Source organism: Centroberyx affinis, unplaced genomic scaffold (assembly GCF_046629955.1).
Source record: "Centroberyx affinis isolate AG114_WGS23_722 - 3 ecotype Tasmania unplaced genomic scaffold, CSIRO-AGI_Caff_v1 ptg000449l_1, whole genome shotgun sequence".
Lineage (NCBI taxonomy): Eukaryota > Metazoa > Chordata > Actinopteri > Beryciformes > Berycidae > Centroberyx > Centroberyx affinis.
The window spans coordinates 158,641-186,200 of NW_027279111.1; the positions used below are offsets into that span (position 1 = coordinate 158,641).

General features: G+C 42.8%; 1 protein-coding gene across 1 annotated transcript; it reads right to left on the reverse strand.

The window, feature by feature from the left end:
* Nucleotides 1-16: 16 nt before the first annotated feature.
* tprb (translocated promoter region b, nuclear basket protein) lies at nt 17-27,227 on the reverse strand. Its single transcript, XM_071517027.1, is given in 51 exon segments — nt 17-292; nt 939-1,034; nt 1,380-1,501; nt 1,894-2,047; nt 2,213-2,311; nt 2,676-2,785; nt 2,985-3,076; nt 3,204-3,272; nt 3,424-3,575; nt 4,316-4,409; nt 5,681-5,836; nt 6,064-6,258; nt 6,709-6,789; nt 6,928-7,082; nt 7,554-7,835; nt 8,065-8,261; nt 8,486-8,547; nt 9,429-9,622; nt 10,262-10,460; nt 11,241-11,371; nt 11,524-11,756; nt 12,062-12,192; nt 12,638-12,769; nt 13,061-13,198; nt 13,389-13,536; nt 13,688-13,875; nt 14,280-14,483; nt 14,938-15,054; nt 15,294-15,446; nt 15,858-16,024; nt 16,610-16,784; nt 17,396-17,536; nt 18,605-18,739; nt 18,957-19,119; nt 19,309-19,457; nt 20,022-20,164; nt 20,627-20,790; nt 21,087-21,313; nt 21,518-21,625; nt 21,942-22,139; nt 22,657-22,744; nt 23,727-23,871; nt 24,332-24,419; nt 24,659-24,739; nt 24,956-25,048; nt 25,288-25,452; nt 25,672-25,775; nt 25,910-26,027; nt 26,437-26,498; nt 26,616-26,720; nt 27,077-27,227. Coding segments are annotated over 51 exon segments (7,104 nt in total). The 3' UTR covers nt 17-242.
* Between the last annotated feature and the right edge of the window lie 333 nt (nt 27,228-27,560).

Here is a 27,560-nt window from a genome sequence, read left to right on the forward strand (position 1 = left end):
TCGTCTCACACGTACAAGCTCTACTTGTAGTTTTAAACTTTATTACGTTTCTTAATAAAACACATTGATTCAGCATGGACTGTGCTTTACAACGGTACTTTCCAAGTACAAAAAAAACAGGCTTTAGAACAAGTGAACACAATCAAAACCAGAAAGAGAATCTGAACACAGAGATTTTAAAATATTGTCGTCAGGAATGATGTCAAGATCTCCAATCATGATTGAAATGTTAGATGAGTGCTTCATCTGGCGAATCGTCTCCCATGGATACCTCGAGAAGGAAATGCCTGCCCTGCAAAATAAAATATCTGTTACACAAAGCCTGCTACACTGATGTAAAAACTTATGTACAGTGCCTGTATAAAATATGCAATGCAATTAATGTATGGAAAGGTTAATATTAGATTAAGTTTGTGTATTGTTATTTTTTTCCAACATTAAAACTCAATTATAATACACTGACATGTATTAAGTGCTATGCTCTGTGTAATCAAAATTAGAGAAAATGTTTTGCCAGAATGTGAGAGTGCATCAACAGAGACGGGGTGTGAGTGTTTGTCAATATCAGTAAAAAGCTTTACTCAGCTACTCCAATAAACTTTTGTGAAGCAGAAAATGTGAGCTGTGTGCATCATATGATAGCTGCCAAGCAGTATGTTGTATTGCAATTCATCTGCACCTGACAGAACATTCACTACTAGTTAGTAAAGAGATTTATAAATCATCATTTAGTAGTCTCTTTTTAACTACACAACATGGAAAGGGGTATCTAGTGGAAGAAAACATTTTTTAAAGCAATTTTTTTCAAGTCTGAAACATTAAGATAATATAAAAAAAATGTCATATTGTCCATTTCTTCTAATTGAAATACAGGTGATCGGTGTTAGCTCAATAAACACCCAATGGGAGAATCCCTTGTGTGTGTTTTAGAAGGTTACCTCCTCTCTTGATGCGGCCGCTGCGGTTTTCTGACCAGCGCTGTATCTGTCTGCTGGACCCGGGTCTAGAGGGTTTGGGTGGACCGCTGCTTGTATCTAGAAAGACACAACATGGTAATCAAAACTGGACACTAACAAAGATTAAAAAAAAAAGAAATTGTGTAATACTGATAGATATTTAGACAGACTAAATAAGTGGACCCACTCGGATTAAGACTTTAACAAGATCTGATTTATACGTGTTGAAGAAGGACACTGGCTAAGCCAGCGCTGATGAACTGTGCTCTGGCATGCTGGACCGGGATGTGTGGAGAGGTGTCATCTCAAGAGCCTGAGTTGCCCCAGGGGACTCGACATGATGATGAACAAGATCTGGTTTGCTTTAATACATTTGCACACATTCACAGCTGGGAGCTGCTCAGCTATGAGGCTATACTGTACCTGCAGAGCTGGAGGAGGGTTCCTGGCTGGTGGAGGGGAGGCTGGCCTCGTCTGATGGCTGGCTAGGCTCCTCCAAATCCCCCTGGGACACCACAGGGTCCACTGACACTTCCCCACTGGGCCTGGAACAAACACACAGACACAAAGTGTCAAAATAGATATGAAAGTCTGAACAAATGATGTAGCCATGGAGGTTTTGCAGGTTTCAAATGACCAAATCTCAAGATGCACTTTAATATAAACCTGATGAATTTTAGAGTGAGTAGTGCGGCATTGAACTTTCATATTTGATTCAACTATCAATATTGAGGGTGGAAAGGAGTTTATGAATTTTCAGTGAATAAACAAACATTTCAGATCAGCCTTGAACTTCATGTGTAAACAAATACTGAACTGTAGTTGCAAGGCAGGGAAGTGAGCGTGTTGACTGGAAGGCTACGGGTTTGAATACCAAAGATATGATAAAAAGCTATTGAAAGATTGAAATAAAACAGTAGAGATGAGTGTATCTGACCTGTCGGTGTCTGGCTCCAGGAAGACGTCGTCTCTTTCCTCTCCCGTGCCGGGTCCTCCTGGTACAACCAGGCCTGGTGTGGACGTGCTCACCATGGGAACCGACTGGGAGGCGTGATCTGTTCCGTCGGGGAGAACCTCGGAGAAGATCGTTACTGGGGGAGACAGACATGAATGCAAGATTAAACTATTAAACTACGTTCATATCTCAGTGATAACACATTGTCAAGTATTTTTTGGAATGGGCTGAAGAGTTACTGATAAACAAGATGGGTTTCTTGAGAACCTGACATGAATATTTACCGGACATGAATAGTTACCTGGTGCTGCCACTTGTAGCGGTGTGGTGGGAACGCTGCGCCCACCAGACTCTTCTTCATGAGCTGCTAGGAACAGAGGGCTTTCATACATCCCCAGACCTACAGACACACACAGTGCTTTATGATTATAATTTACAAAAAAAACCTTCTCATTATGTGAAAAAAGCAAACAATCTATGAACAATATAAATGCACCAAAAACACATTGAGTAACAGCAATGAAAGGACAAGGGTGGCATAGCAGAAGGGGATAGAGAATCATGCCGGGGTGTGGTGCAGTTTCCTCTATCATGAAATTTGGTGGGGCGGTTCACTGTGCTTAGAGAGACTCCTTCCCAGCTGAAGGGCTCTTAGTGTTATTTTCAAAAGAGATCTTTTGTGTCACATGGTCTAAACACATTTCACAGGCCTTTCATGCAATGTCAAGAAAATATCCTGGGGAAATCATGTGGTAGTGGAGTACCTCCTTGGGACGCGAGCTGTCCCAGGTCAGAGTGGGAGGAGGAGCTGGTCTGCGGCATGTCCTCTGGAGTGCCAAACCTGAAGCGGGGCACACCGGCCACTTGGGGGGAACTGGCACACACAAACAGAGAGGAATCACATAGAATGCTACTACAGACTACAGGGTGATGTACTACCAGTAACAGTCATGTTAGTTTATTTTTTTTGTAGTAGAGTACCGGAAAGGTTTGGGACAGATACCTCTGTACAAAATATGAATTTTGGATTAGTTTCGGACTTCCTGACATATTAGCACATGTGTGCGACTTACTGGATGGCCTGGTCAAAACCATCAGAGCGGTGCGGTACTACCAGAGTGGGAGTGCTGGGGACCATCCTGTCGTCATCATCAAAGCAGTGCTGCTGCAGAGAAAGACATGCGCAGAGAGTAGAAGTTTAAGAGCTCCATTGAGATTTATATATATATATTAGAATAACTCGAATAATCATAATCTCTTCCTCATGTTCTCTGGTTATTGATGGGACTTACAGCACTGCTGGCCATCCCAGGTGTAAGCTGAGGGACTCTGTTCACTGACTGGCGACGAATGGGGATACGCTGTAAGATTACACATTTAAACAATGCTTGTTAGCAACACACAAGTAAAACTTGTTTCATGATTGCATTTAGTGGTCAACTTTCCCTACAAAAAGGACAGGCTACGGGTTCACAGGGGTGAAGCTCTTTTCCCTTTCCTTCATACCTGAACCTGAGCGGGTGGCCCCAGTTCTAGCGTTGGGGGTGGGTGGGTGTTCAGGCGGGAGGGCAGCTGGTGCGCTGGTCTCCGTGGCGACTGGGGCATGCGTGAACTGGAGCTCGTGATAGGTCGTTCTGTGTTGAAGGCCTCCACCGTGCCCTCGACTGAAAAAGGAGTAGAAATTTGCAAATGAGCAGAGGTCTATTTTTCTTTTAAAAGAGCTGCGAAGGGGTGGCTGCTGAGTTTCTGAGAGACCATCAGAAAATCATTATTGTGTTCTTTGAATGTACTGTATATAGGCCTAATGTACAATGTTTTTTCCTCTCTATGTTGTGATTCATGTAGTCAGACCTTGCTTTACACAACGAGGACCACAATGGAAATAAGTAGTTTTGACTTTACTGTGTGCTAAATTCCTCGACAATTTTACTATATATGTGTGGTTGTGGCCTAAGGGCTATCAACCATGTGTGTATTTTAAAATCTGTCAAATTAAATCAATCAATCCATTCTCTGTAGCAGTGTCTGTTAAACTAAGGTTCAGCACCGTTGGATCACAGGCCCTATATCTGGTTGGTCCCCACATGGAAACAGCAACGTATGTTCTTATGAGTCTGGGGCCCAGGCCCGTCTAATTTACTCAGTTTGGATGTTAGCCAAACAAACTTTAAGAAACCCTTACTATTTCAAAATAAAGGTAACCTTCATGTGCCCTAGATGAAAATGAACTCTGTTTGACCAACGGATCTGCTACTCTTCCCTTCAGACAGACAACAACATATTACAGCTTCCTCAGTCATCGTGAAGTGGTCAGATAACTAACTGGATGGCGGGACGACTGTGAGTGCATGTGGAGAGTTTGGGGTGGATGCATATGTGTTTCTCAGGGTTTCCTGGATCTTACAGCTGGGTGTCTGGGAGTCAGCCGGCCGTTGGGTGGAGTCAGACGCCCCCAAACTCTCCTCTGTCTCAGTGCCTGGGTCTGTGACATCAGCCCCCTGAGAAAGGATGAAGGTTGGGGAAAAAAAAGAGACAGAATAAAAGAGAAGGGGGTGGTAAGAGAAAGGAAGCAAAGGAAAATTTTAAAGGGAACGATGGAAAAACAGAAAGTAAATGAGAGAAGAAAGAGGAAAGTGAAGGTGAGAAATAAAGAAAAACAGAGGAGCGGGGGGCAAAATGGGAGACAAGTTACGGGACGGTTCCCACACACGATGGCTGCCAGGCTATACTGGCGGAGCACCACATACAGATTATGATTCATTTTCTCCCTACAGAGAACAAAGATGCCCTTCAGAGTTCATAAAGTGTTCCTAAATTCCCCTTAAATAGCAGCCTCTCGTATACTTCCGTAGTTCAGAGCAAGAAAATAACAGTCCAATCGATTAACAAACACCAATGAGAAAAAGGCATGTAATTAACTTTTCAAAAAGGAACATCTGTACACTTAAATCAATGCAGGTTTCACATTTATTGGCTGAGCTTTCGGTCTATCATCAGATGAAGATCGTACAGAATTCACTGTTTTTTTTAGTTGTTTTTTTTAACTCCAACACTTTAACAAAGCTCTCATGTGTATAAAACTTTGTCTCTACCAGTCCAGTCTTGGAGAGGCAGAGCTGACACCAATATGTTCTGTTCAACGGTAACAAACTTTAATCATCCTGTCAGTTGGTGTGTGCCTTTTCCTTCAAGTATCTTTCAGATCCCAACAAGTCCCTCCAAAAAGCAGAGTTCAAATATTTAATGTGTTAAACTAAAATTTATGGTTAAATTTAGGCCTGCATACTTCCAAACTAAACAAAAGCACTGGACAGCGGGTTGAGGATTCTCCACTCTGACCCATCTTCAGACACCGCAGATTACAAATAAGGTCGGTTTACTTTCCCTTCTCAGACACCGACTCATCCAACTGGACATGTGCATGCGCGCACAAGACTAGGGCAAAAGGTAAACAACTAAAGTCACACACAGTTTGTACACAGACAGACATAGTTACGACACAGGGGTAAAACGCGAGAATGAGAGTGTGGAAAAACTGAGTCGGTGGGCAGAGAAGGGTGTGTGACAGTGTGTAACTGAGTGGGTGGGTGGGAGGAATTATCGTGGAATACTGGAAATGATAGTGTTCCGGATGAGGGAGTGTGTAGGTCAGAGTTGTAACTGTGTGTGTGTGTGTGTGTGTGTGTGTGTGTGTGTGTGTGTGTGTGTGTGTGTGTGTGTGTGTGTGTGTGTGTGTGTGTGTGTGTGTGTGTGCATATGGTAACCGAACCTCTGTATCGTCTCCCTCGTAAACCTCGTTTCCGTCTCCGCTGCCCTCGTTACTGTCCTCTCCTTCCTCCCCCATCCCTCCATCGTCCTCATCCTCATCTTCTTCATCCTCCTCCTCCTCATCTTCATCTTCCTCTTCATCCTCCTCATCATAGTCCTGTGTTGAGCAGTGGTCAAATCAGTAGCGGCAAGAAAACAACAAACAACAACAAAAGAGAAACTGACACACACTGATGTCTAATTCACGTTGCCTTGTAAGATACTCTCCTTAATCTGGCTGATGTCAAATAAAATTGTGTAGTTATATACAACTGTAGAATAATTCTATTTTTTAAGGAGATTCTGTTATGATATTCGCCTCGACTGCTCCCAAGAAATCCCTACCTGCTCTTCTTCCTCCTCATCCTCTTCTTCCTCTTCCTGGTCGTCCTCGCTCTCTGTGTCCGTTACTATGACGATGACGTCCTGCTGCGGCTGGTCAGGGGTGTCGGTGTGGGCCAGGGTGACCTCTAGCTCCATGGTGACAGACTGGGAGGGTCCCCCCTCGTCGCTCTCCTCCAGCACGGGAAACTCCTCTCCCTGCAGGACCAATGGAAAGCACGTATAACATGCATTCTTCATATTTCCTATCAATATTTCCACATCTTTGCAGCTTCAACTGCATTTGTCAATAATTCATGAATGAAAAGGTGCTACGTGTAGCATTTTAACATCAGTAAATCATTATCACATTAATTTTGAGACATCAGTATAATTACTGTAAACAAATGAGACCATCGCCAAAAAGATCTACCAGCATCTACATTGCATTTTACATTGTGTGTGGTAATTATACTAAAAGTATCACAATTGATCTAATATTGATATATTGGTGTTTGAAAATGCTACACGTAGCACCTTTAACAGACAAAGCCAAAAGATATGAAAGAACTGATTTTCAAAGGACAGATTGCGATCTATTTAGGTAATATAGTCCTGTAATAATAGAATATAACCTTGGTTAATAATAATAAATGGACTATGGCTTACCTGGCTGGCTTCTAGACTTTCTTGAGCGTCTGTTGGCACCACTCCCTCTGCCTCAGTGCTGTCCTCAGCCAGCACCTCCTCCTGAGAGGACAACACACAACACTGAACACTCACCGAACTGCATTAACAATCTTCAGATCATTGGGAACAATGAAAACACTTGATTATTTTTCAGTGTAACGTTAACACACTGAGTACAGTGTTTTTTTTCCCTCTCACCTCAGGGCCGACCCTCTGGATGATGCGTAACTTCTTGGGGATTGGGGGTTCGGAGGAGTCGTCCTGGGTTGTATCTGTGTCAATGACCATGGTGGTGCTGTCCTCCTCCTCGCGAGGCCTCTTGGACATAGTGGAGGTTCCTGGTGTCGCTGAAACTGGAGATGGGGCACAGGGTTAGGCAAGATTATCTTCTCTGATAGTTATGTACAGTTTTCTCAGACATAAAGTATGTGTTCATACTGGACAGATAGAAGAGCAATGTGGGATTGCACCCAAAGTGTTTTTCAAACTGAAGTAGCCAGTACATAAAATGGTGTTTTGATTGGATTTTTTCCCCACCTGCTTGACACAAATTTGACATTTAAGTTGCGGTATAAACATGGAAATTGATCTTTCAAAGATATGTAAAACAGGAGTCTGTAGTGCAAATCCAAAATCAAGAATCCATTATAATCTGTACTAATGCCTGTAACATTGATGGTATTTAACACGATCATCAAGTATCTCTTTTTAAACTGTACTGCTCCTGGCCGAATATTTTCTCTAAATAAAACTATATTGAAATGTATAATATTTCATATAAACCTTTAATTTTCCCCAACTTTCAAAAAAATACACTCTCTCACCAGTCCCAAACATAGCTGAGGTGGAAGGCCTCTCCACCTGCGAGCTAGGTGCTGCCTCCATCACCACGGGTGGTGGCTCCTGACTGGCTGGCTCTGCATGGGGCTGGCTCTGTTGCTGCGTTGGCTGGACAAACGCGGTGGCCTGAGTCTGGGTCTGCTGCACCGTCAGCATGGGGCTTGCTAAAGTGGTCTGGACGTTGGGGCTGGTAGAGCGCACAGAGCCGCTGGCACTACCGTACACAGTCACATGCTCCACTGGCGGACCTTCGGTAGACTGCATGGCTGCAGAGGGGTAAGAGTGAGTGGGAAAGTGTTTCAGCTCATGCAGACTCAATTAAAGTTAGAAAAAAGTGAGCCACCTGTGCCCCAAAAAACATCCCTCTATACGCATGACTGGAAAAGGTTTGCATTTATCAAGTGAGAATTTACTAGCACAGCTTTTGTGACTTGACACTCATCTAAAGGGCCAATTCTCCTTTGGCCGACTGGTTTCCCATCTCATCAGATTTACCTTCCTGGGTCTCCACCTGTGTGGTGGGCATGACAGTAGCGGTGGGTGTCGGGGTGGGTACGGGGGCTGGGGTGATCATGGGCCTGATGCTTGCCCTTGGAGTGGGCTTGTTCCCCGGGTTGACAGGCTGCTTGCTGCCAGTAGCCACGAGAGGCGTTGGCTTAATGTTGGCAGTTGGGGGCTCAGAGGTACTGGCACTAAGAGAAACAAAAATCAGGGCATGAATGATGACTTTTCCGGTGCAAATGACCATTTAATATGGTCAGAATAGACAGAGCAAGCAAGTGTACCAAATATCAAATATGTACAGGGCATAGTATAACTATAGAAGGAAGTAGAGTCTGTTTACTTCTATACCCCCACTGTGCGTTTAAGTGTGTAAACTTATGAATGATAAATAATATAACTGAGTGCATCATACCTGCCCCTGTCTGCAGCTGGTGTAGTCTTCAGGCTGATCTGTCTCTGCTCTGTGCTCCTCTGCTGCTCCTGGGTCTAACATTGGGAGAGAGGGACAAATGGAAGCGTGACGACGATTCAACTGCTCGTGCAGTAGTAGTACTAGTAGTAGTAGAAGTAGTGGCGGGACCAACTACAGATAGTCCTAGGGTCTTTTGCTTTGGTTGAAAACGAAAAACAGAACACTATTTATAATCCCTTGCTCAGACCATAGAATTAAGAGGTTAGATTGAGAGGCCATGCTTTACAGTGATAATGGTTCATTGCTTTTACAAAATTGGCAATGATGCACAATTGTATTAAATAATAAAAAAATGTAAATGTTTATAAAATCTTTGATTTATAATCAATTATAATTAAATAATGATTCAATAATAATAATGATAATTCAATGGTATTCTTCCAGGTAGTGATACTGTTCTTGAACAGCAGCTGAACAATGTGGTTGCCACATGACACATTGTTTTTCATTTGTGCACAAATATATAAATTAACTGTTGTGTGGTCACAGGTGCGGATTTACTGGGTATTTTACAGTGGTTTCCAAAATGACTCAGCCAAGCAGAACTCAGGATGGGAATTATCTGTTTTATATTGGTAGTTTTACAGTTACTTGTAAAAGAAAAAGTAGTAACCACAGCCGAGGAATACCCCTGTATAAAGGCCACTGCACCGCCTACTCAAAACAAAACCAATTAACATCACGTGTTGTGTCATGTATTTCCCGCTCACGTTGAAAATACAGTGTGTTGACAGTCATTTTGTTATGATTTCAGTCGTTTTGTTAGGATTTAACTTTTGGCTATAGTTGATGGAGCATCCTATGTACACTTTAAAGGAAAGTTAAACATACCACTGCTTCCCATATCCTGGCTGTGAAAACCAGGCTGTACCAGGTAGCTCACCTTGCTAGGTCCTGCCTCAGGGGGCTCATCTCTCTGCTCCTGTCTCTCCTGCTGGCCTCGCAGGTCTCTGAGCTCCCTCTCCTGCCGGCTCAGACGGCCCTCGTACTGGGACTTGAGTGCACTCACTCGCACATCAAGTTCCTCACGCTGCTGCTTCAGCTCCTCGTTCTCCTTCTGCAGCTGGTCTTTGTTGGCTGGACAAAAATGATTGAGGACTGTGATTAGAATAAAACAAACAAGCAATAAAACAATTGGGAAAAACAGGACATAAGCCATGACAGGTCTTGCTTTACAGTGATTTTACAACAGCTAGGAGGCATTGTTAAGCATGTGCAAAGTGGATTTTATATAAAACTGCTGTCACGCCATTGCAAAGACAAAAAAAAATGGCGTGTAAATGTTTCATAAATCTTTTAACCAGTAATAATTAAATACATATAATAATCAAATGTTATTCATCTATCAATCAACATGAATCTTAAACTCTAGCTACACCAAGTGTTTGCTCATTAGCCATGCACTCACAGATGTGCTTTTATCAGGTATTTTACAACATCAAACATGACTCAGCCAATCAGAACTGAGGACTGGAACTATGCATTTTATGATAATAATGCACATCAATCATATTTAAAGAATTAAGTGGGTCTTAACACAATGAACGGAATTTCTTAAAACTTCTCGTATAGTGATGCTGGTCAGGAATCAGTTCTTTTTTTCAGGTCATAACAAAACGGATGCTCAAAGTAGATATGGTCGGTTATCTAACTCTTGTTTTAAATGCATTGGTGGAATATCAGGGACACCTTGCCCCAGAAACCCTGTCCTCTCACCCATGAGCTGGTTGATCTTCTGCTTGGCGCCCACGAAGGCCTTCCTCGTCTTCTCCTCCTTGTCGGCCATCTGCTGTCTCAGCGTGTCCTCCTGCGAAGCTTTGTCCTGCAGCTCCTGCCTCAGCCTGGCCAGGTCCGCCTGCAGCCTGGATGACAGTTCCTGGGCGCTGCGCACCTCAGCCTCACGCTCCCCAACCACCTAGGGAAGGCCAGGAGGACACGGTATCAATGAATGTAGGCAGAAAAAGCAAGCATACTGATTGGGTGGAATGGGATCAATGCAAACCTGAGCTGAATGTTTAGCTAAAGATTAATAAACAACATTTTTTTTGGTTCACTTGTTGAGGTGATATATATATATATATATATATATATATATATATATATATATATATATATATATATATATATATATATATCACCATACATCATTTGTTTTCAACCAGCAACAACAGATTTTATACATACAAAAAATATGTAAGACTATGGAAAGCTTTCTCATGCGGTTCTCCATCTACTCTACTCCACCCAGGTCTTAACACACAGTCTCCACAGTCTTAACATTTTGTTGACTCCGAGGTTGACCAGCTGTCCCTCCCTAGTTCTGAGTCAGACTTGATATTAAATTGTTTTCACTTTGTGGGGTCAGTTTCTGTTGGGAATCTCTTTTTATATGTCACCCTTAGATAAAGGACAATAAGATATTCAACTCAAGAGAGCAACTGAGCAAAAAAAGCCCAATGAGGTCAGGATTACACAGGGAGCTTTTTTCTCATGCTCAAATGCAAAGTGCAACTGTGAGTGTTGCTAGCAAGCACAGCTTGTTGCTATGAAACACAAAGTTTGACAACAACTTGCAAGCTATCATTAGAGTTAGTCAGCTAACATGAAGTAACAAAGGGGATAACATGTCCAACACGCAAGGTGGATAGTTTGGAAGAGACCCGCTGCGACCAAAAAACAAAATCATGTGTCTGACCTTATTGAGGTTCTCCAGCTGTCCCTCCAGCTCTCTGGTTCTGGTTTCAGCCTGGCCCAGGGAATCTCTCAGGCTCTGCAGTTCCTGGACTGAGGCTTGACGAGCCTCCTGTTCCAGTGATGGGCCTGCCGCTGCCTCAGCTACCAGCTGGAGGAAACACAGTATGACATATTAGCGTTGGGTCAAACCAACACAAGAGTAGTGGCCGGTCGACTGTTCATAATGGATCTGATTACTTCCACCTTGCATTTGAGGGGGACTTGTGTGTAATGCACGCAGAGACGATCCGTTCCCTTTTCTCTCACCTTGTCATGTTCCACCTTGAGCTCATCGTATTGCGTCTTGTAGCGGCGTCCAATCTTCTTGACCTGGGTGATGGTACGCATCTTCTCCTGGAGTTCCTGATTCTTGACCTCTACGTCCCTCTTTAGGGAATTTCTCTCCTCAGTTATCTTATTGGTATTCTCACGCAGGCTCTGTACCTGACACTGCAGGGAAGTCACTGAACCACCACTCCTATGGAGAGAAATTAAGAGATTGGGAGAATGAATGATGGGAGAGGGAGAAAGAAAATTGGTGTAGTAATGTGGAAGTAATAAGGGAGGGAAAGTGGTAGCGGGTGGGAAAGAGAGGGGGATAGTGAGGGAGAGAAAGCAAAAAAATTAAACCAATGTTCATCAGTCAAAAATCAGGTAAAAATTTTATCACATCAATTAACAGACCTGTTTTAACAGTTTGCCCATATCACACATAGGAATAGGCTGGTTCTGTGTGTCACTCTCAATTACAATTCAACAGTTGAGCCATTAGCCATCCCTCACCTGGCCACCTCTACTTTAAGTCTGGCGTTCTCCTCAGTGAGCTGCTGGATACGTTTGAGGTGCGCCTCCTTCTCAGAGTGCAGACGCTTGTACTCCTCTGGATCTGAATCTTTCTGCTGGCTCACCAAATGCTGGAGAAACATGAGCAACAAACTCAGTGCACTGAAACTTCTGACCCATCTTAGACAACATCAACGACAAATCATCAGAGTACAGGGTGACTAAAGTACAGGGTGACTAACAGTACACAAATTTGGAAAAGGATTGGTAATGCTGAAACCGGACATATACTGTATATATATTCTTTTTTACAAAAAAAATCAAATTCTTTAATTGCTGGGGTGTGAATATATGCTCAGCTAGGCAATATGATATTTTACATTGGGTTAATGTTACAATATTGCCACACTATTAGAAATTAAAATTAAAAAGCTGCCTAATTATTTCTTCTCTTAACACAAGATTAAATGGAGGAGTAGCTGATTTGTGAATTTTATCATCCAGTTACAGATGTTGCACATTTTTTTCTTATAAGCAGCATTATATGGTAAATTAGTGTCTGGCTGTTTCACAGACCTGTGTCCGAGCCTTCCAGCGCTTGATTTCCTCCTCCAGAATCTTCTTCTCAGCCTGCAGCATGCCGCTCTTCTCACTCAACTCAGAGTTAGCCTGCTGCATCGGCATGATGTCCGACTCCAGCTTACGCACCTGAAACACACAGAAGGAAAGCCAAGACCCAGCAAATTCAATTAATCAGTAAAACCAATGTTAAAATGTCAATGCTAGACCTTCAGCCCTTAAGTTATTCACTGAGGAGTAATTCCCAAACCTTTAATTATATGCAAGCAATACAAGGATAATTAAGTAGACAAAGTAGTCAAAGATGTACACAAGTATATAGAGTATATCCTTTCACTGGGCACGATAGAGTATAACCTATTATAGTACTGCACACCCACTTTCTCAACAATCATTTCAAAGCTGGATTCAAACTGATACCTTAGCCTGGGTTTGCTGCAGTTCTTGCTCCACCCTGTCCTTCTCTTCTCTCAGCATCTTGTTGGTCTCCATCAGGATGCTCATGGTTTCTGTCTTCTTCATCAGCTCGTCGTGCTGAGCAAGGGTCTTGGCCGTCACCTGGGTCAGGCAGCAGAGGTCAACAGATCAGTACAGGACTATCATTCACATACTGCATCTCTACCATGTGCTGCAGTTTGAGTCCTAGTGGCCAGGTTAGACTGATTTTTTTTTGTTTTTTCTTTGTGTATTTTATCATATTTTTTCATTTTTATGGGCGCCAGGGTGGCCTATTGGTTAGAAAACTGACCTGCATCCTCTCCCTCGCGGCGCTCAAGCTGTCCTGCACCTCCTTCAGCTCTCGTTCCAGGTGCTCCACCCTCAGACGGTGACGCAAGCTCTCCCCTTGGGCCACCTCGAATCGAGACTCTGCAATCTCCTTCTCCCGACGCACAAACCTGGGATGGAGGATGGATAGGATGTCAAAAATAGAGAGGGAGAACATGGAAGGACAGGCAGGAGACATTTGTGCCTATGTATGTTTTATTTTGTGCGTGGGTGTTTTGTTTGTGTGAGATTCGATAGAAAATGAAGGCTAACATGTTTCACCTGAGTATCTCGAGGACTTGGTCTTGAGATTTGCCCTCCTCAGTGAGGGAGATGTTCATAGGGCTCTCACTGGCAGCGCGTTGCAGATTGGCAGCCATCTTGCTGCTCATCGCCTGGATTTGCTCGTGGAGGAGGGTATTCTGCCTCTGCAACTCCTCACTGCGGCTCCCCACCTTGGACATCTCCTCCTGAAAGATAAGGAAAGAAATTTATGATTCAAAACACAACTGTCTTGGCAAAGGGGCATGACTACTCTGAGTTGTATACACTGAAATATGAAGTTACCCAGGGTTTAAATTTGTTTTGTTGTTCTCGACTACATCTGTCCAACAAGTATCTAAATGTCAAATACAAAGTATCTACATGACAATAAAACTTTCTCCTAACTTAACCATCTGCACAAGATGCTAACCTGTCGCTGACATTCACTGATCATTTTGAAAAGAAAACAATGAAGACCAGAAAACCTTGAGTGTCAGATCACCAACAACACACTATCTCCATTCTGAAATTGACATGAAAGATTTTTTTTCTATATTTCTCTGATTCTGTCTGTCACCTATCCTTCTATCTAGTCATCTCTACTATCAACCTTGAGGATCTTTTCCTGCTCCTCCCAGGAGACTCTGGCCTCCAGCAGCTGAGCGCTGACCCTCTGGGCCCGCTCCTCCAGCTGGTGTCTGAGCTCGACGGCCTGCAGAGCCTGAGCCTTGGCAGCCTGGAGGGCCTCCACGTCCGCTGCGTGCAGCATCATCTCCCGCTCATACTTATCTTGCGCCTCAGCTGCCAGCTTAGCCTGGGGAATGGGATAAGGACATTTAACATATGTCTTTGCAGCCCGGAGCAAAATCACCATAATTAATCTTACTTAATAAAGAGGTTGCAAATTTTTTTTTTAAATGAAGTATATCCAGCAACTTGAACTTGAAGAATTGTGACTGTAGTATGATTGTAGTTAGGGCTGCAACTAACCATTATTTTCATTATCGATTAATTTATTATTTTTTCATTAAATCATTTAGTCAATAAAATGTAAAAAATAATGACAAATGCCTATCACAGGTTACCAGAGCCCAAAATATTGTCTTAAAATTGCTTGCTTAGTCTGACCAGCAGCCAAAAAAAATCCACAAAGTATCTAAAACGATTAATTGATTATAAAAATTCTAATTGATTAATATTCTATCAATTGACTATTTGTTTCAGTACTAATTCTAGTCATGTTGCCCTGAAACACAATAGTGTATAACCTGCTCCTGGCTGTCCTGTACAGCCTGCTGCTGCTGGGCTGCAGCTACTGCCACTCTCTGCAGCGCCTCCTGGTGGTCTGCCTGGGCACTGCTCAGACTCCTTCTGAGCTCGCTCATCTACACACACAACAAATGAAAATGCACTAGTTTTCAGCATACTTACTTATATAATGGAGACCAAAAGTAAATACCAAGAAAATGCTCAGAAAGCCAAATGTGATAAGTTAGGAAGAAAATTGCACTCCTGTGTTTCATACAAATAAACTGTTCTGCCCATTTTTTTTTAGAAAAGTTTACAGCAACAATCTGATTCATGATGTGAACTTCTTGCTTTATCATTTGCTATTTTGGTATACCTGCTCCTCCATAGAGGCCAGTGCTCGCCTCTTCTCCTCCTGCATCTCTTGCCTCTCCTTCTCTGCTTCCAGAAGCTTCCCCTCCAGCTGCCGGTGCTGCTCCTCAGTCTCCTTCACACGGGCCTCGATGGAGGAGCGCACCTGCTCCGTCACCTGCACACGGACCAGAGGAAAACAGGATGAGGACAAGAAAGCCAAAAACAGTGGTAAAAAAGAGGCTGATAGTCTTTATTGATATCTAGACAATAATCTAAGACTGATTATGCCTTGCACAACAATGCAAGAATTCAAAATTACAAGTTATTGTCTGTTTTATGAAAATTTGCATAATAATGAAGGGCCAAGGGTCGTGCCGACTATCTTTTTTGTGTTGAATATTGTCTGTCAGCAAACCAGAACCTTAAATTTATAAATGTATGTATGAACTGTACTTCTGCCTCCTTCATGTGTAATACTTCATAGGCTCAATGGAGTATATATAGTTTTTTTCATCTTCAACTTTTTGTGATTGCTGAGGTATACTGATAAGCAGTTTGGGCTAGTGTCCTGATAGCAGCCTCCTACCTGTTTCTCTTTGTCCAGGGACTCCTCCAGGCTCTGGGCCATGCTTCTGTACTGCTCCATAGAGGAGGTGGCCGCCATCAGACTCTCTGTCAGCTCTTCAGTCCGTGTCTCAGCCTGCCGCAGACGGCTACGCAGGTCCTCCCTGTCCTGATCTGAACCCTGGAGGCCTGTAGGTAGGGAGGGGAGAGTTGTGAGTGGCACAATTTGAAAACACTACAGTTAGTATCGACTGCATGAAAACAAAGGGGGGAGGGCGGATGGAGACCAGGATGGAACCTGCGACTAATGAAAATACCATTACACTGTAAATTGTGCATGCATAAAAACCACAAACATTTCAAAGAGCACTGCTTAGACATTTAATTTGGCTCTTTTACTAGGTCTTGCTTCATATAAACCGCTATAACAACATCAGCTAATGAGAGCATGGCTTCTCACGTGCAGCATTTTCAGAATTAACATGTCTGTTATTTCCTTCCCAAAAAGAAAAGCAGCATGTAAATTTTGGTGCAAAATAATTATGCAGGCAATGACTTCACAATAACCCATAAACTATTTGACTTCCTATGACTAGAAACTTTTCAGGCTATGCATTGCCTAACTTTGTGGTCATAGGATTTGATGACAACCTTGGGCTCCAATGAAAACACTTTGCATTTAAGCATTTAAGTGTGTATCTGTGTGCATTCCTTTGTGTGTGTGTTGCACTCTTTATTTTATGTACTTGTCTGTCTGTATGTGGGTGCGCTCACCTCTGAAGCCCACAGTGGGTGTGGAGGGGGAACTCAGGGTGAGACGTGCTTCGCTGCTGCCTTGCTGCAGCCTGAGGGCGTTGACCTCCAGCTGGGCAGCATTCAGCAGCTCCCTGGTCTTCTGGTGCAAAGCCACCTGGGTCTCCAACTGCCTCTTAGCATCGATCAGCTGGATCTGTGTATGCAAAATGAGAAAAACAGAGATATGAGGTGAGCAAATGAATTCGCTGTTCAGTTTTATCTCAAACTGTTTTCATGACCCTTAGGCCCAGCGTTAAGAGACTGAATTTCTCCCACTGGGTACCTGGCTCAACAAAAGGCAGGGAAAAAAAACACATCAAAGTGTTCCTCAAAGACCATACAGCTGTGGATGACACATAAAAAGGAGATGAATCAGTCTATGCTTTGATTAAGCAAAGAGCCATGAAAGACCAAGCTTTACAATGATTTTAGGACAGCCAACAGTCTGTAAGGTACCACACAAACTACAATTCTCATAGCTGTACCAAAACCACCGTAAAGCATGGACTTGAGTGGCCAATTGTTTTTCATAAAACAGCAGTAACACACCACTGTAATAAAAGGAATGCATATAATCAATGTAAGAAGTAAATAACAAAATGTTATTCCTCTGCCGAGCAATACGTATGATTATCCTTTTTACACATACGTAGCGGTATGCAATCAAAGGTGTGCATTTATCAGGCATTATAAACAACCTTTGAATGTGAAACAGGCAATCAGAAATGAAACGAAACTATCCGTTGTATGATAGCAGATGCTTACTTCCTGGTTTCTGCTGAGCAGGTGGCGCTGTTCCACCTCATGCTCCAGCCTCTTCTGCAGCTGGGAGATCTCCCGCTCCTGTTTCTCCAACTGGTTGTTCAGACGCTGACGGGTATCAGTCTCTGAGCGCTCTAGTGTGGCCTAGAGGAACATAGAAGTTAAAATGATTGGACCGCGTGTGTCTGTACACTTTGTAGTCTGGCCTGGAATAGGATAGTAAAGTTACAAAAGTTTGAAAAGAATGTAGCATAACTGTAAGGATACATTTCAGCTAGGGCTGGACCCGAATATTCGACTATTCGGATATTCGTTCGTTGGGTAGGTATTCGGTTTTCAATTTTGGGATTCGGATATTCGTTTTTTTAAATGTAATTTTATATGTAATCCGTAAGCCGGTTGCCATTGACGCTGCGAAGCAGTTTCTTTTTTTTTTTTTACTTGCATTCAAATGTCAGTCACATTTGCTGATCGCCATGGTGGCACAGAGAAAAAAGTACGACGTGAAATTCAAGCTGTCAGTTGTCAAATTTGCTGAACAAAACTCAGGAGAAGCAGCAGCAAGACATTTCTCCGTTGATCTTTTTAAAAAAAAATCTTTTTTCTAAGGTAGGCTACCGGTATATTCATACGGGGCTCTCTCTCTCTCTCTGTGCTTTAGAATGTAACCGCTGTGAAACATGCAGAAAATAACGTTTTATTTCTCTGATTCACCGGCTTTCTCGCTACTACCGCTCCCTCTCTTCATTCACTTTCTAGCTCGCTCGACCATCTCTCTCTCTCTTTCTAGCTCGCTCGACCATCTCTCTCTCTCTCTAGCTCGCTCGACCATCTCTCTCTCTCTCTCAGGCTATTAATTGAAGTTATATGTATGTTAAGTATGTTTTCAGTGCTGTGTTTTTGTGAGGAGGAACTGTGACTATGTGTGAACTTTGTCGGGTGAACTGTTACCCGTGTATGGAAAGCCAAGCAGTTTGAAGCTTCAAATATTCGCTGTTGATTACTACCGAAGCTCCGAAGCCCAAAAAATTGTATTCAGGACAGCCCTAATTTCAACTTGCTGTGTACATGAATGAAAGCAGAAGAGAAGGAAAACCTTGCTGAAAAAGAATATATATGGATATGTATGGATTTGAGCTGTATGTGTGTATGTACAGTATGTGTGTGTGTGTGTGCGTGACAGTGAGTAGCACACTCTTAAATGCAAATGACCTGGATGGCCTGGACGTTGGTGATCAGCAGGTTCTGGCTGCGCTGTTGGCTCAAGACAGTCTCTTTCTCCTGAATCAGCCTGGACTCCACCAGCTTCAGCATGTCTTTCTCCTTACGCAGGCTCTCAGCGCGACCCTGAGAGGGAGGAGGAGATAAGTCCAAATGTTTTGCAATTCCTCATAAAAAGCACTAAAACCAAAAAAAATCTAAACCAGCACCATTATAATTCACCTCAGTGTTGAAACACTAATACTATACTAATAAGAACACAAACAAACTTTAGAGACAAACTAAGCCAACAGAAAAGCAAAAGGAAAGGATAAGATGATGGCACACAGACAAACACACACACCTCAGCCATGGTGAGTTTCTCCTGGGCGGCTCTCAGGTCCTGATTCAAGGTGTGGATGGTCTGCTCATTCTTCTGGGCGGCAGCGGCCATCTTCTGTCCCTTCTCTCTAAGGGAGGCGATCTCTTTCCTGTAGCCCTCAACGTTGTCCTGCAGCATCTCATACCTAACATCATTGTGAGATGGAAGGCATTTTGTCAATGGCCTAGACTCCTAGGTACTATTTAAATATCAAGTGCAATTACTGACAAGACAGACGTAAGAAAATAGGTCTCTTAAAAAACACAACACAGTTGCTTGGCCAAAAATGATTCCCATCCTATAAAAACATCCCTGGTCATGATTTCACCCTTACCTCTTAGAGGCAAACTCCAGCTGGGTGGATGTCTTGGCATTCTGGGAGCGGAGGTCGGAGAGCTGCTCCTGCAGCTTCTCGTTCTGCTCCGTCACCACCTTGTCACTCTCTACACGCTCCTTCTTATAAGTGGAGAACACCTCCTGCAACTGAAGATGCAACCAGACATGTCTATTACATATCAAGGAAGTACCAGTTCTTATTCTATGAGTAAAAATACTGATCTGTAACTAGTCAGTCCCCAGTAGTATGAGTGCTAGCATGTTGTAAATGTTTTAATGAGTTGGGGTCCAGGGTGACACTGAATTCACTCCAATTGGGTTGTGGCCTACGAAAGTGCAAGAACCCCTGCAATACGGGATGAAATAAAAACCGGGGACACGTCAGTGTGAACAGACTGCCATCTAGTGGCAAACAGTGTATACCATTCCACTGAGTGAGCTCATTAGTTACAGTGGGTGACATTGTCCATAAATACTGATCTAGGGACAGTTTTGCCATTTCTTCAGCAATGAGACAGAAATATGGATAGCTGAACCCTTGTCAGCACTTCGCAGGACACTCAAGACTTGGAGGCAGTTTCATTCTCATGCAGCACATCAGGCACTGTTCTGTATGTGGCATGGGGTATGCAAACTATATTACGCTCTTTAATAAATGACGTTTAAACAAATTGAATAAGCATCTCGCTGTGTGACAAATGTGGAGCTCACCTGTCGTAGAGCTGCTTTGGCCTCCAATGCCTCAGCAGACTCTGTTGCCATGGAGACCAGTGCAGTGGGTGTTGCTGTGGTGGGGGTGGCTGCTGGTGAGCGGCGGGGAGTGGAGGTCAGGGAGAACTCCTCGGGTGCTGTACCTTGAGGACAAAAACCCAGGACTTCAGCCAAATAGGGAGAATAATAACGGTGTAATCGGTAAAGATGTGGAAGAGGGGAAAGCAATTTCTGAGACCACACACACACCATACTGCACAGCCTTATTCAAGGAAGATGTCGATATCAACTGTATTGTATATGTTGTGTGCAAAATAGATTACAGGAATGGGATTAGGAAAACAATAGCAGGTGGTAGGGTTAAAAAAAAACCCATGAAACTCCATAGGAAAGCTCTTATTGACTGGTGCGCAATGAGAACAATCTAAAGCTCAAAGTTTGGTAAAACTTATGCAAAAAATAGTTGGGCACCACAATCTCCCATACCCTTAAATGGGAGATTAAACATCATATTACAAACCTTGCCACAGAAAAATCGCTGGCTAATCTCCCTGGCTAAAGTCTATTGTACATCTCTTTGCAAAGTAAAAAGCTGTTTGCGTTACCTTGCTGAGGGAAGCTGACTCCAGTTGCCTGAGCCAGGAGCACACGGTACATGTCCCTCTGCCTCACAATGGACTCAGTCATCTGTATCTGCTGGCTGCGCTGCTCCCTCAAGGCCTCCAGCTCAGCCTGGGCTTTCTCCAGACTCTGCTCCACTTCACTGCGCCTAGGACACAGGTTCATTTAGACTAGCTTAATTGGCAATTCCTCAAATCACAAGCAAAACACACCAGAGTTTTACCTGCGTATTCAAGTAAACCACCTTTTTAATACCGTCAGGAAATTTTGAACCACTTATTATTTTAGTCTACCGACCAAGTGATGCAGCAGTCAGGCTCATAGAGTCTTTATAGTTATAGCAATCGCAGATGCTGTTTGAGATTTTTGGAACGGACCCATTTAGACTAGTTGCTGGCCGCAGCTTAAAAAAAGAAAAGAAAATCAGCACACATCCTAACTCACTTTGTGCCAACCGCCTCAAACTCCTCCTGCTCTTGGGTGTCGCCGAGCTCCCTGAGGGCCACCAGGAGGCGCTGGTTCTGCTTCTGCAGCTCCTCCACGCTGCGGAATGTCACCAAGTGCTGACTGATCACCTCCGACGTGCTGCTGATGTCGGCCGAGCTCACCTCCTCCTCCTGAACCACGTGGTTTCCACGAGCCTCCTCCAGCTCGATCAGCAGTACGCGCACCTGGCAGGAAGGATGGCTCATAAAATATGAATCAGGAGGAAGCCGATTAATTATACCTTGATGTCTTCCTGACCCGAGGAGCTTAAGCTGGCTACACCAGTATTGTCTTTTTAAAAACATTTAACACTCACTTAAATTTGCTTTCATGTCATGATCTGTTACCAAAAACCACCCCTGATAACTGCATGTTAAGGGCTAACCCACCTGTTGGGCCATGTCTGCCAACTGCAATTCAGACCTCTGGTTGTCTCTCTCCAGGACAGAGGAGCGCTTGTTAGACTCATCAGCCTCCTTCTGCAGGCGGTGCACCTCCTGGAACGAACACACAGACAGACACATATAAAAATTACTCAGTACTTTTAAATGCATATATACATTATTTAATGACAAGCTTTACAACAAGCAAACATGCTGTTCTGTCTGATCAATATTGTTTTACCTGTTTTCACTAAGAACACCACATTGCAAGATTCTGTATGTGCCATAAAAATGTACTAACACACACACGTTTTATGATCAAGACAGAACAAACAAACAAGGAAATAATGGAGGAAAAACAGAAAAACATGAAACTCATAAATAAAACAACTGAAGTCATGATGACGACTGAATAATCCCATCCACGCACCTTGACAGCCTGCTCCAGCTTGGTGGACAGACTGGCCACTGACTTCTGCATGCGCTCGTGCTCGTCCCTTTGGCGTTTGAGGATGGGGGCCTTGGCTTCCACTTCCTGCACTATGTCATCCAGGTACTTGTTGACCCGCTTGTTCTCCAAGCGCTCCAACTGCAGCTGCTCCTGGCTCTCCACATATGCTGTATACAGCTGGCCAAAAACATTAGAAGGAACAATTCAGGTCACAGTAGGATACACCAAAGGGGCATCATAAGCAGAGAGGAGGTAATCATGCTCACCAACAGTTCTCCAATGTTTATTAAAGAACCAGCAGCTCCTTAAAAGCGCTGTAGCTTGTTCTTCAAATAAACATGGACTGTTCCTACCACTGACACCTCATTTCTCTGTGCTTCTCTGTGCTGAGTGTTTTGGAATCTACCGTTTGTTTGGGCGCACACAGCAAACATTTACATATTATAGGTGTTTTTCCTACACTGTGAGATGCTTGCAAATTAAGACCAAGCACAGGCTAACCCCCAATTTGGACTACAGGCTCAAAGTTTCGGGACATCAAGTGAAATTGGAAATCCATCTGTGGTGGTCCACTGCATCCCATCAATAGCAAACTCATTATTCTAACAAGCCACTGCCTCAGACCCATTTCTAAGTTCTAAGGATTGTAAGAGGAAAACCTGCAGTTTGGACATTCAAATTCAGCAGTAGATACCTCAGTCAGCTTCATGCCAGGTTTTATCTTGGCTACAGCGGCTGCTGTTGGGGACATTGTTGTCATTTGCTCCTCTGACAGCAACGAGCTCGCACCGGCAGGGCCTGGAAATACAACAATTAGGGCACAGATCAAAGGGCTATCCTCTACGTATTTAAAACACTTCTGTACAAGGCTTGGTGTCTGCTAAATTTTAATTAAAGAAAATCAGGATGTGGATTTCCTTTCAAATGCTAATGTCCACAAATGAAGACCAGTCCTTAGTGATTCAGGACAATCAGGACAATTGAAAAAACCAACCAAGGAAAAGAAGCAACCTCAAGAGAAATATGTCTCCACACTAGGGTTGCAAAATTCCGGGAATTTTCAAAGTTGGAAACTTTCCATGGGAATTAACGGGAATTTATGGGAATTAACGGGAATTTATGGGAATAAACGGGAATAAACCAGGAATTTACTAAATTGAAGGTATGCTCTTAATAGGGAACTTAAATATAGTTGGGGAAAATATATTTTAGCATAATCCTGACTAAAACAACCAGATATCATGCAAGTACAGTTGAATATCTCTGCTATTCCTCAATCACATGCACACATAGCACACTGCTTACTGCAGGGCTGTTGAGACCACGCCCCCTACATGCACTGTGCATTCCTGTGCAATTTTATTAATTTTTGAATGGGGTGGGTCGGGGGGATGAGTAATATTTAACTCAACATTCATGTTTTTGTTCTTCAATGAAAGAATTGATTGTTCAATAAAATATTTAACACTTGATAAAGTTCTACTTACAAATAAATCTGTTTTAATTGTATTATTTTGGATGGATGTCTGCTTATAAGAAAACAAATATTTATGCTTGGATATGATACCTTTCCATTAAATTACCCCCAATTCCCAGTTAATTCCCATAAATTCCCATAATTCCCATGGAAAGTTTCCAATTTGGAATATTTCCAAAATTCCCCAGCTTAACTTCCCATGGAAATTTACCGGAAACTTTCCGGAAATTTACCGGAAATTTTCCACCCCTTTGCAACCCTACTCCACACTGAAACCCAGATTAGACTGACCTCTATGTTTAGAGTCGGACAGTAGTTCATTGGCGTTGTCCAGCTCTTTCTCAAGGCTCTGGATCCTCTCCCTCAGCTCAGCAGCAGTCTTTTCTTTGGCACCATTCATCTCCTGCAGCTTCTCCTCGAGGGCCTTGTTTGCTGCGGCGGAGAGAGGAAATAGAGTTGTATTGGTCATTAAGTGATCCCAACAATTGGAGACGCATTTATCAGTAAAAGCACAAAGATAAACAAACATAATTCAACAAAGTCAGACCAGCTATGGGGCATATAGGACAGGTCAGAAAGAAACTGCACATCCACTTTACCAAATATTTGTAACTATGCTACAGAGAAGTCAGACTAAAAAGAGGGGTCCAAAACGCAATGTAGTGTGGTCTCCACAAATTTAGCATGAGTTACACTGGGAAGCTCTTGAACCGGATGTGACCAGTCCAGGACAACACCCAAAAAAGCAGGAAAACAGGAATATCTTTTGGAAATGAATGGGGGGTTGTGTGTCCAAGGCTGATTCTAGGAAAGAACACGCCTTCTCTCTCTGTTTCTGAATAAAGGACAACTGTTTAATAAGGGGAAGGGTAGTTCTGTGGTAGCCACACACCTTCTCCAGCATCCTTCAGCAGCTTATGCAGCTCCTCCACCGCCTGATTCAGCTCTTCACTCTTCGCCTCAGAGTCTGCTGCTGCTCCCTGCAACCACAAGATCAGAGTTAGTGTTGGCAAACTACTGGCAAAGGTAATAAGTGATGATGTGCATAACACAGCGTTTTGCTCATATGGTGAATTTGAAGCTTGACAATAAAACCACAGAACAAAGAAAGATCTTGTACCCATTAAATCACCACAGCACTCCAGATGAGGAGAAATGTACGGCAGTGCTGTTTCACTGGCGTACATTTCTTGATCAAAATTCTTCTTACTGTACAAACCTTGTATAAATTGGACAGCTTAATGTTGGCATTCAGCTCATTTCTGAACTTTTCATCCATGGTGGCCTGTTGCTCCTTGGCCTGGAATGGGGAAACATCCAGTCACATCATAGATCTCCCCGTACTTCAATGATTAAACTTACACAAGGACAATAACAAGTTGATTTTGAGTCCTTTGTGACCCTGATCGTTTTATTGCAGAATAAACATGCCAAAAATTAGATTAGTTGTCCCTGTGAAAACCAAGACAAAATGGCAACTTCAGGGAAGCTATAAGAAACAACACACACAACATACTTCTTTCAGTTTGCTGATCGTGTCTTCAGCCTGCTTCTGAAGATGGCCATTTGAAGTCTTCAAACTGGCTACTTGGTCTTGGAGTCTGATCAGCTGGAAATTACAAACACACAAAAAAAAACTATTGTGAGATTAACATGGCATATAGCGGCAATCATCCACCACTGAAGAAAGTGGTTACATTGTGTAGTAGTAGTTTTGACAAGGGTTTGAATGAAAGCATACATTCATCTTTACAAGTCCAAACTCCTTACCAGGTTGTTAACACAATTAGTTCTTGATCAGTTTACCTAGTACATGAATATGTAAATAAATAAACTGAAGAAACATGCCTCATCCTCCTTGTTCTCCAGGCTGCACTTGAGCTCCAGGATGTCATTACCCTTCTGACGGGACAGGGACAGCAGTTCCTCACTCTTGGCCTTCAGCTCCTCATTCAGCCAAGTCGTCTGGCCATGCAGCAGCTCCTTCTCCTGTTCCATACGCTTCTCCCTGTACTAGATGCGCAATCCACCGTAGTATAGTTCAGTGCAATGCAACTAATTTCAAATCCTGTTGTCTCACAATGTGTTATGTTTACAAAGCAAGGCATTAAATCTATTTTATCAAATTAAAATAATAAGCAACACACAGTTCAGCCACAATAACGACACATGGGAATCAAATTAATCTGCTGACAGCTGATTTGTTCTTTCAGATGATTCAGTATGGCTGACCTTTATGTTGACCTCTGCTGCTTCAAGCTCATCTAGTTTCATTTGCAGCCCCATCTTGGAGGCGCTCACATCCACCAATTTGTCATTGATTTGCCTTAAGTCATCTGGTGGGGGAAAGAAAACAGGACAAGTGCTAAGTCCAAGGAATTGTTAGTCTGTTTAACTGTTTATAAATGAACCTGTGTATATAGCCAAGTTTTAATAGATGCCTCCTTCATATGAATTAATTTGTCCATACCATTTAAATGCTCCACTTCCAAGGATCTCCTCTCCAATGTTCGAACCAGCTCTCGCTTTTCTGCCTCCAGTTCTTCTTTGGCTTTTGACAGCAGAGTCTAAAACATAGTATGTGTTAGCTTAATCATAACAGTTGTAGGTAAAATGTTGCAAAGCTTGCAAAAGTAAAGTTTATTGTATTGGCTGTATCTGCAGTTGGGGCAGACATCCACATTCCCCAGTCTGCTTGACAAACTACTCTCTTAACTTTTACAGTTGTTTCCTGGTCGACTATAAATGTTATCAGAGTTATCTTATATTTCCCAGGACATTCCTGTCTGAAAGTATCCCAATAAGTAATTCTGAGTAAACAAATGCAAACAAAATGTGTTTCTTGCAAAACACTGACATGCTTTCTTTTGACAGTGTAGGTACTATAATAGGTAGTAGTACACATGAAAACACAATAGAACTGAACAGAAATATAGCTAAAACAAAGCAATTGATTAATGTGTGAGCCTTCTTATTTGCCTTACCTGTTCTGATGACAATCTCCCTTGGCAGATTTTCATATTCCTTGTTCTTCTCACGCACATCTTTTAGTTCCTCCTCTAATGGGGATATTTCAAGAAAGAACAAATCCTTAAGTAATCCAGCTAGGGGGTTCTGGCCAGCTGGGTCAGGCTAAAATGGGTATAATGACAGAATAGAAAAGAATCCACTCTCACCAAGCTTGGAGAACTGCTCCTTAAGTTTATGGTGTTCCTGAGTCTGGGACACAAATTCTTCCTGGCATTGTTCAAGTCGTTTCACTTTCTCGAAGAACTGTTGTTCTGTAGGGGAAATGATAAAATAAACACAAACAAATAAATGAATAAGTTAGCTAACGTATTTAGAATTACATCGGCTGACACTGGTTGAAGTTAGCTAACATTAGCTAACTTAGATAGTAACTTACTCGTCTGACACTTGTTTACGTTAGCCTGTTATCTTATCTTGACCAAATTACCACAGCCGTTGAATGACAGATTAAATAGTTCACATTGGGAGGTTGGTATGCTAATAACGTCCAAAGCAAAGTCATTAACGTTAGAGCTAGTCTGAGTAATTTACTAGTCTGTTCAGGGCTATGTTAGCTAGCTAGCTAACGCGCGTTCGCTTACTGGCTTAATAGCAAGCGATATCTTACCGCTGTCAACTCTAAATTGCTCCTGCTGTGCTTTCAAAGAATCGATTTCATATTGCTGATCCGAAAGAAACTTCTCGAGTTTATTTTGTACTGCTTTTGGTAGCTTAGATATCTCGGATCGCTCCAGCATTTGCAGTAGTACTGCCGCCATTTTTTCCGACGGCAGCTGTCCGAGCAGGCGCAGTTTGCGATTCGAGTTTGTCAGTTTCCTTGGAGCATTGTGGGAAATGTAGTGGTTTAACGTCAGGCTACTTGTGTCAACAGTTCAAAATATATTTCGAATAAATGTCATCTACATGTACAGATATTTTGGGCAAATTTTGTATAGGCCTTTTGTGAATCACATCTCCAAACATATCCATAAGTTACAGTATGCGAAACGTATTTTGCAGTATGGGTCCAACAGTTTCTTCGAAGGCCGTCGACTCATAAGAACTCAGGTAAGACAGAGTTGACAGGAAAAAGAATGTCAGAAAATTACACG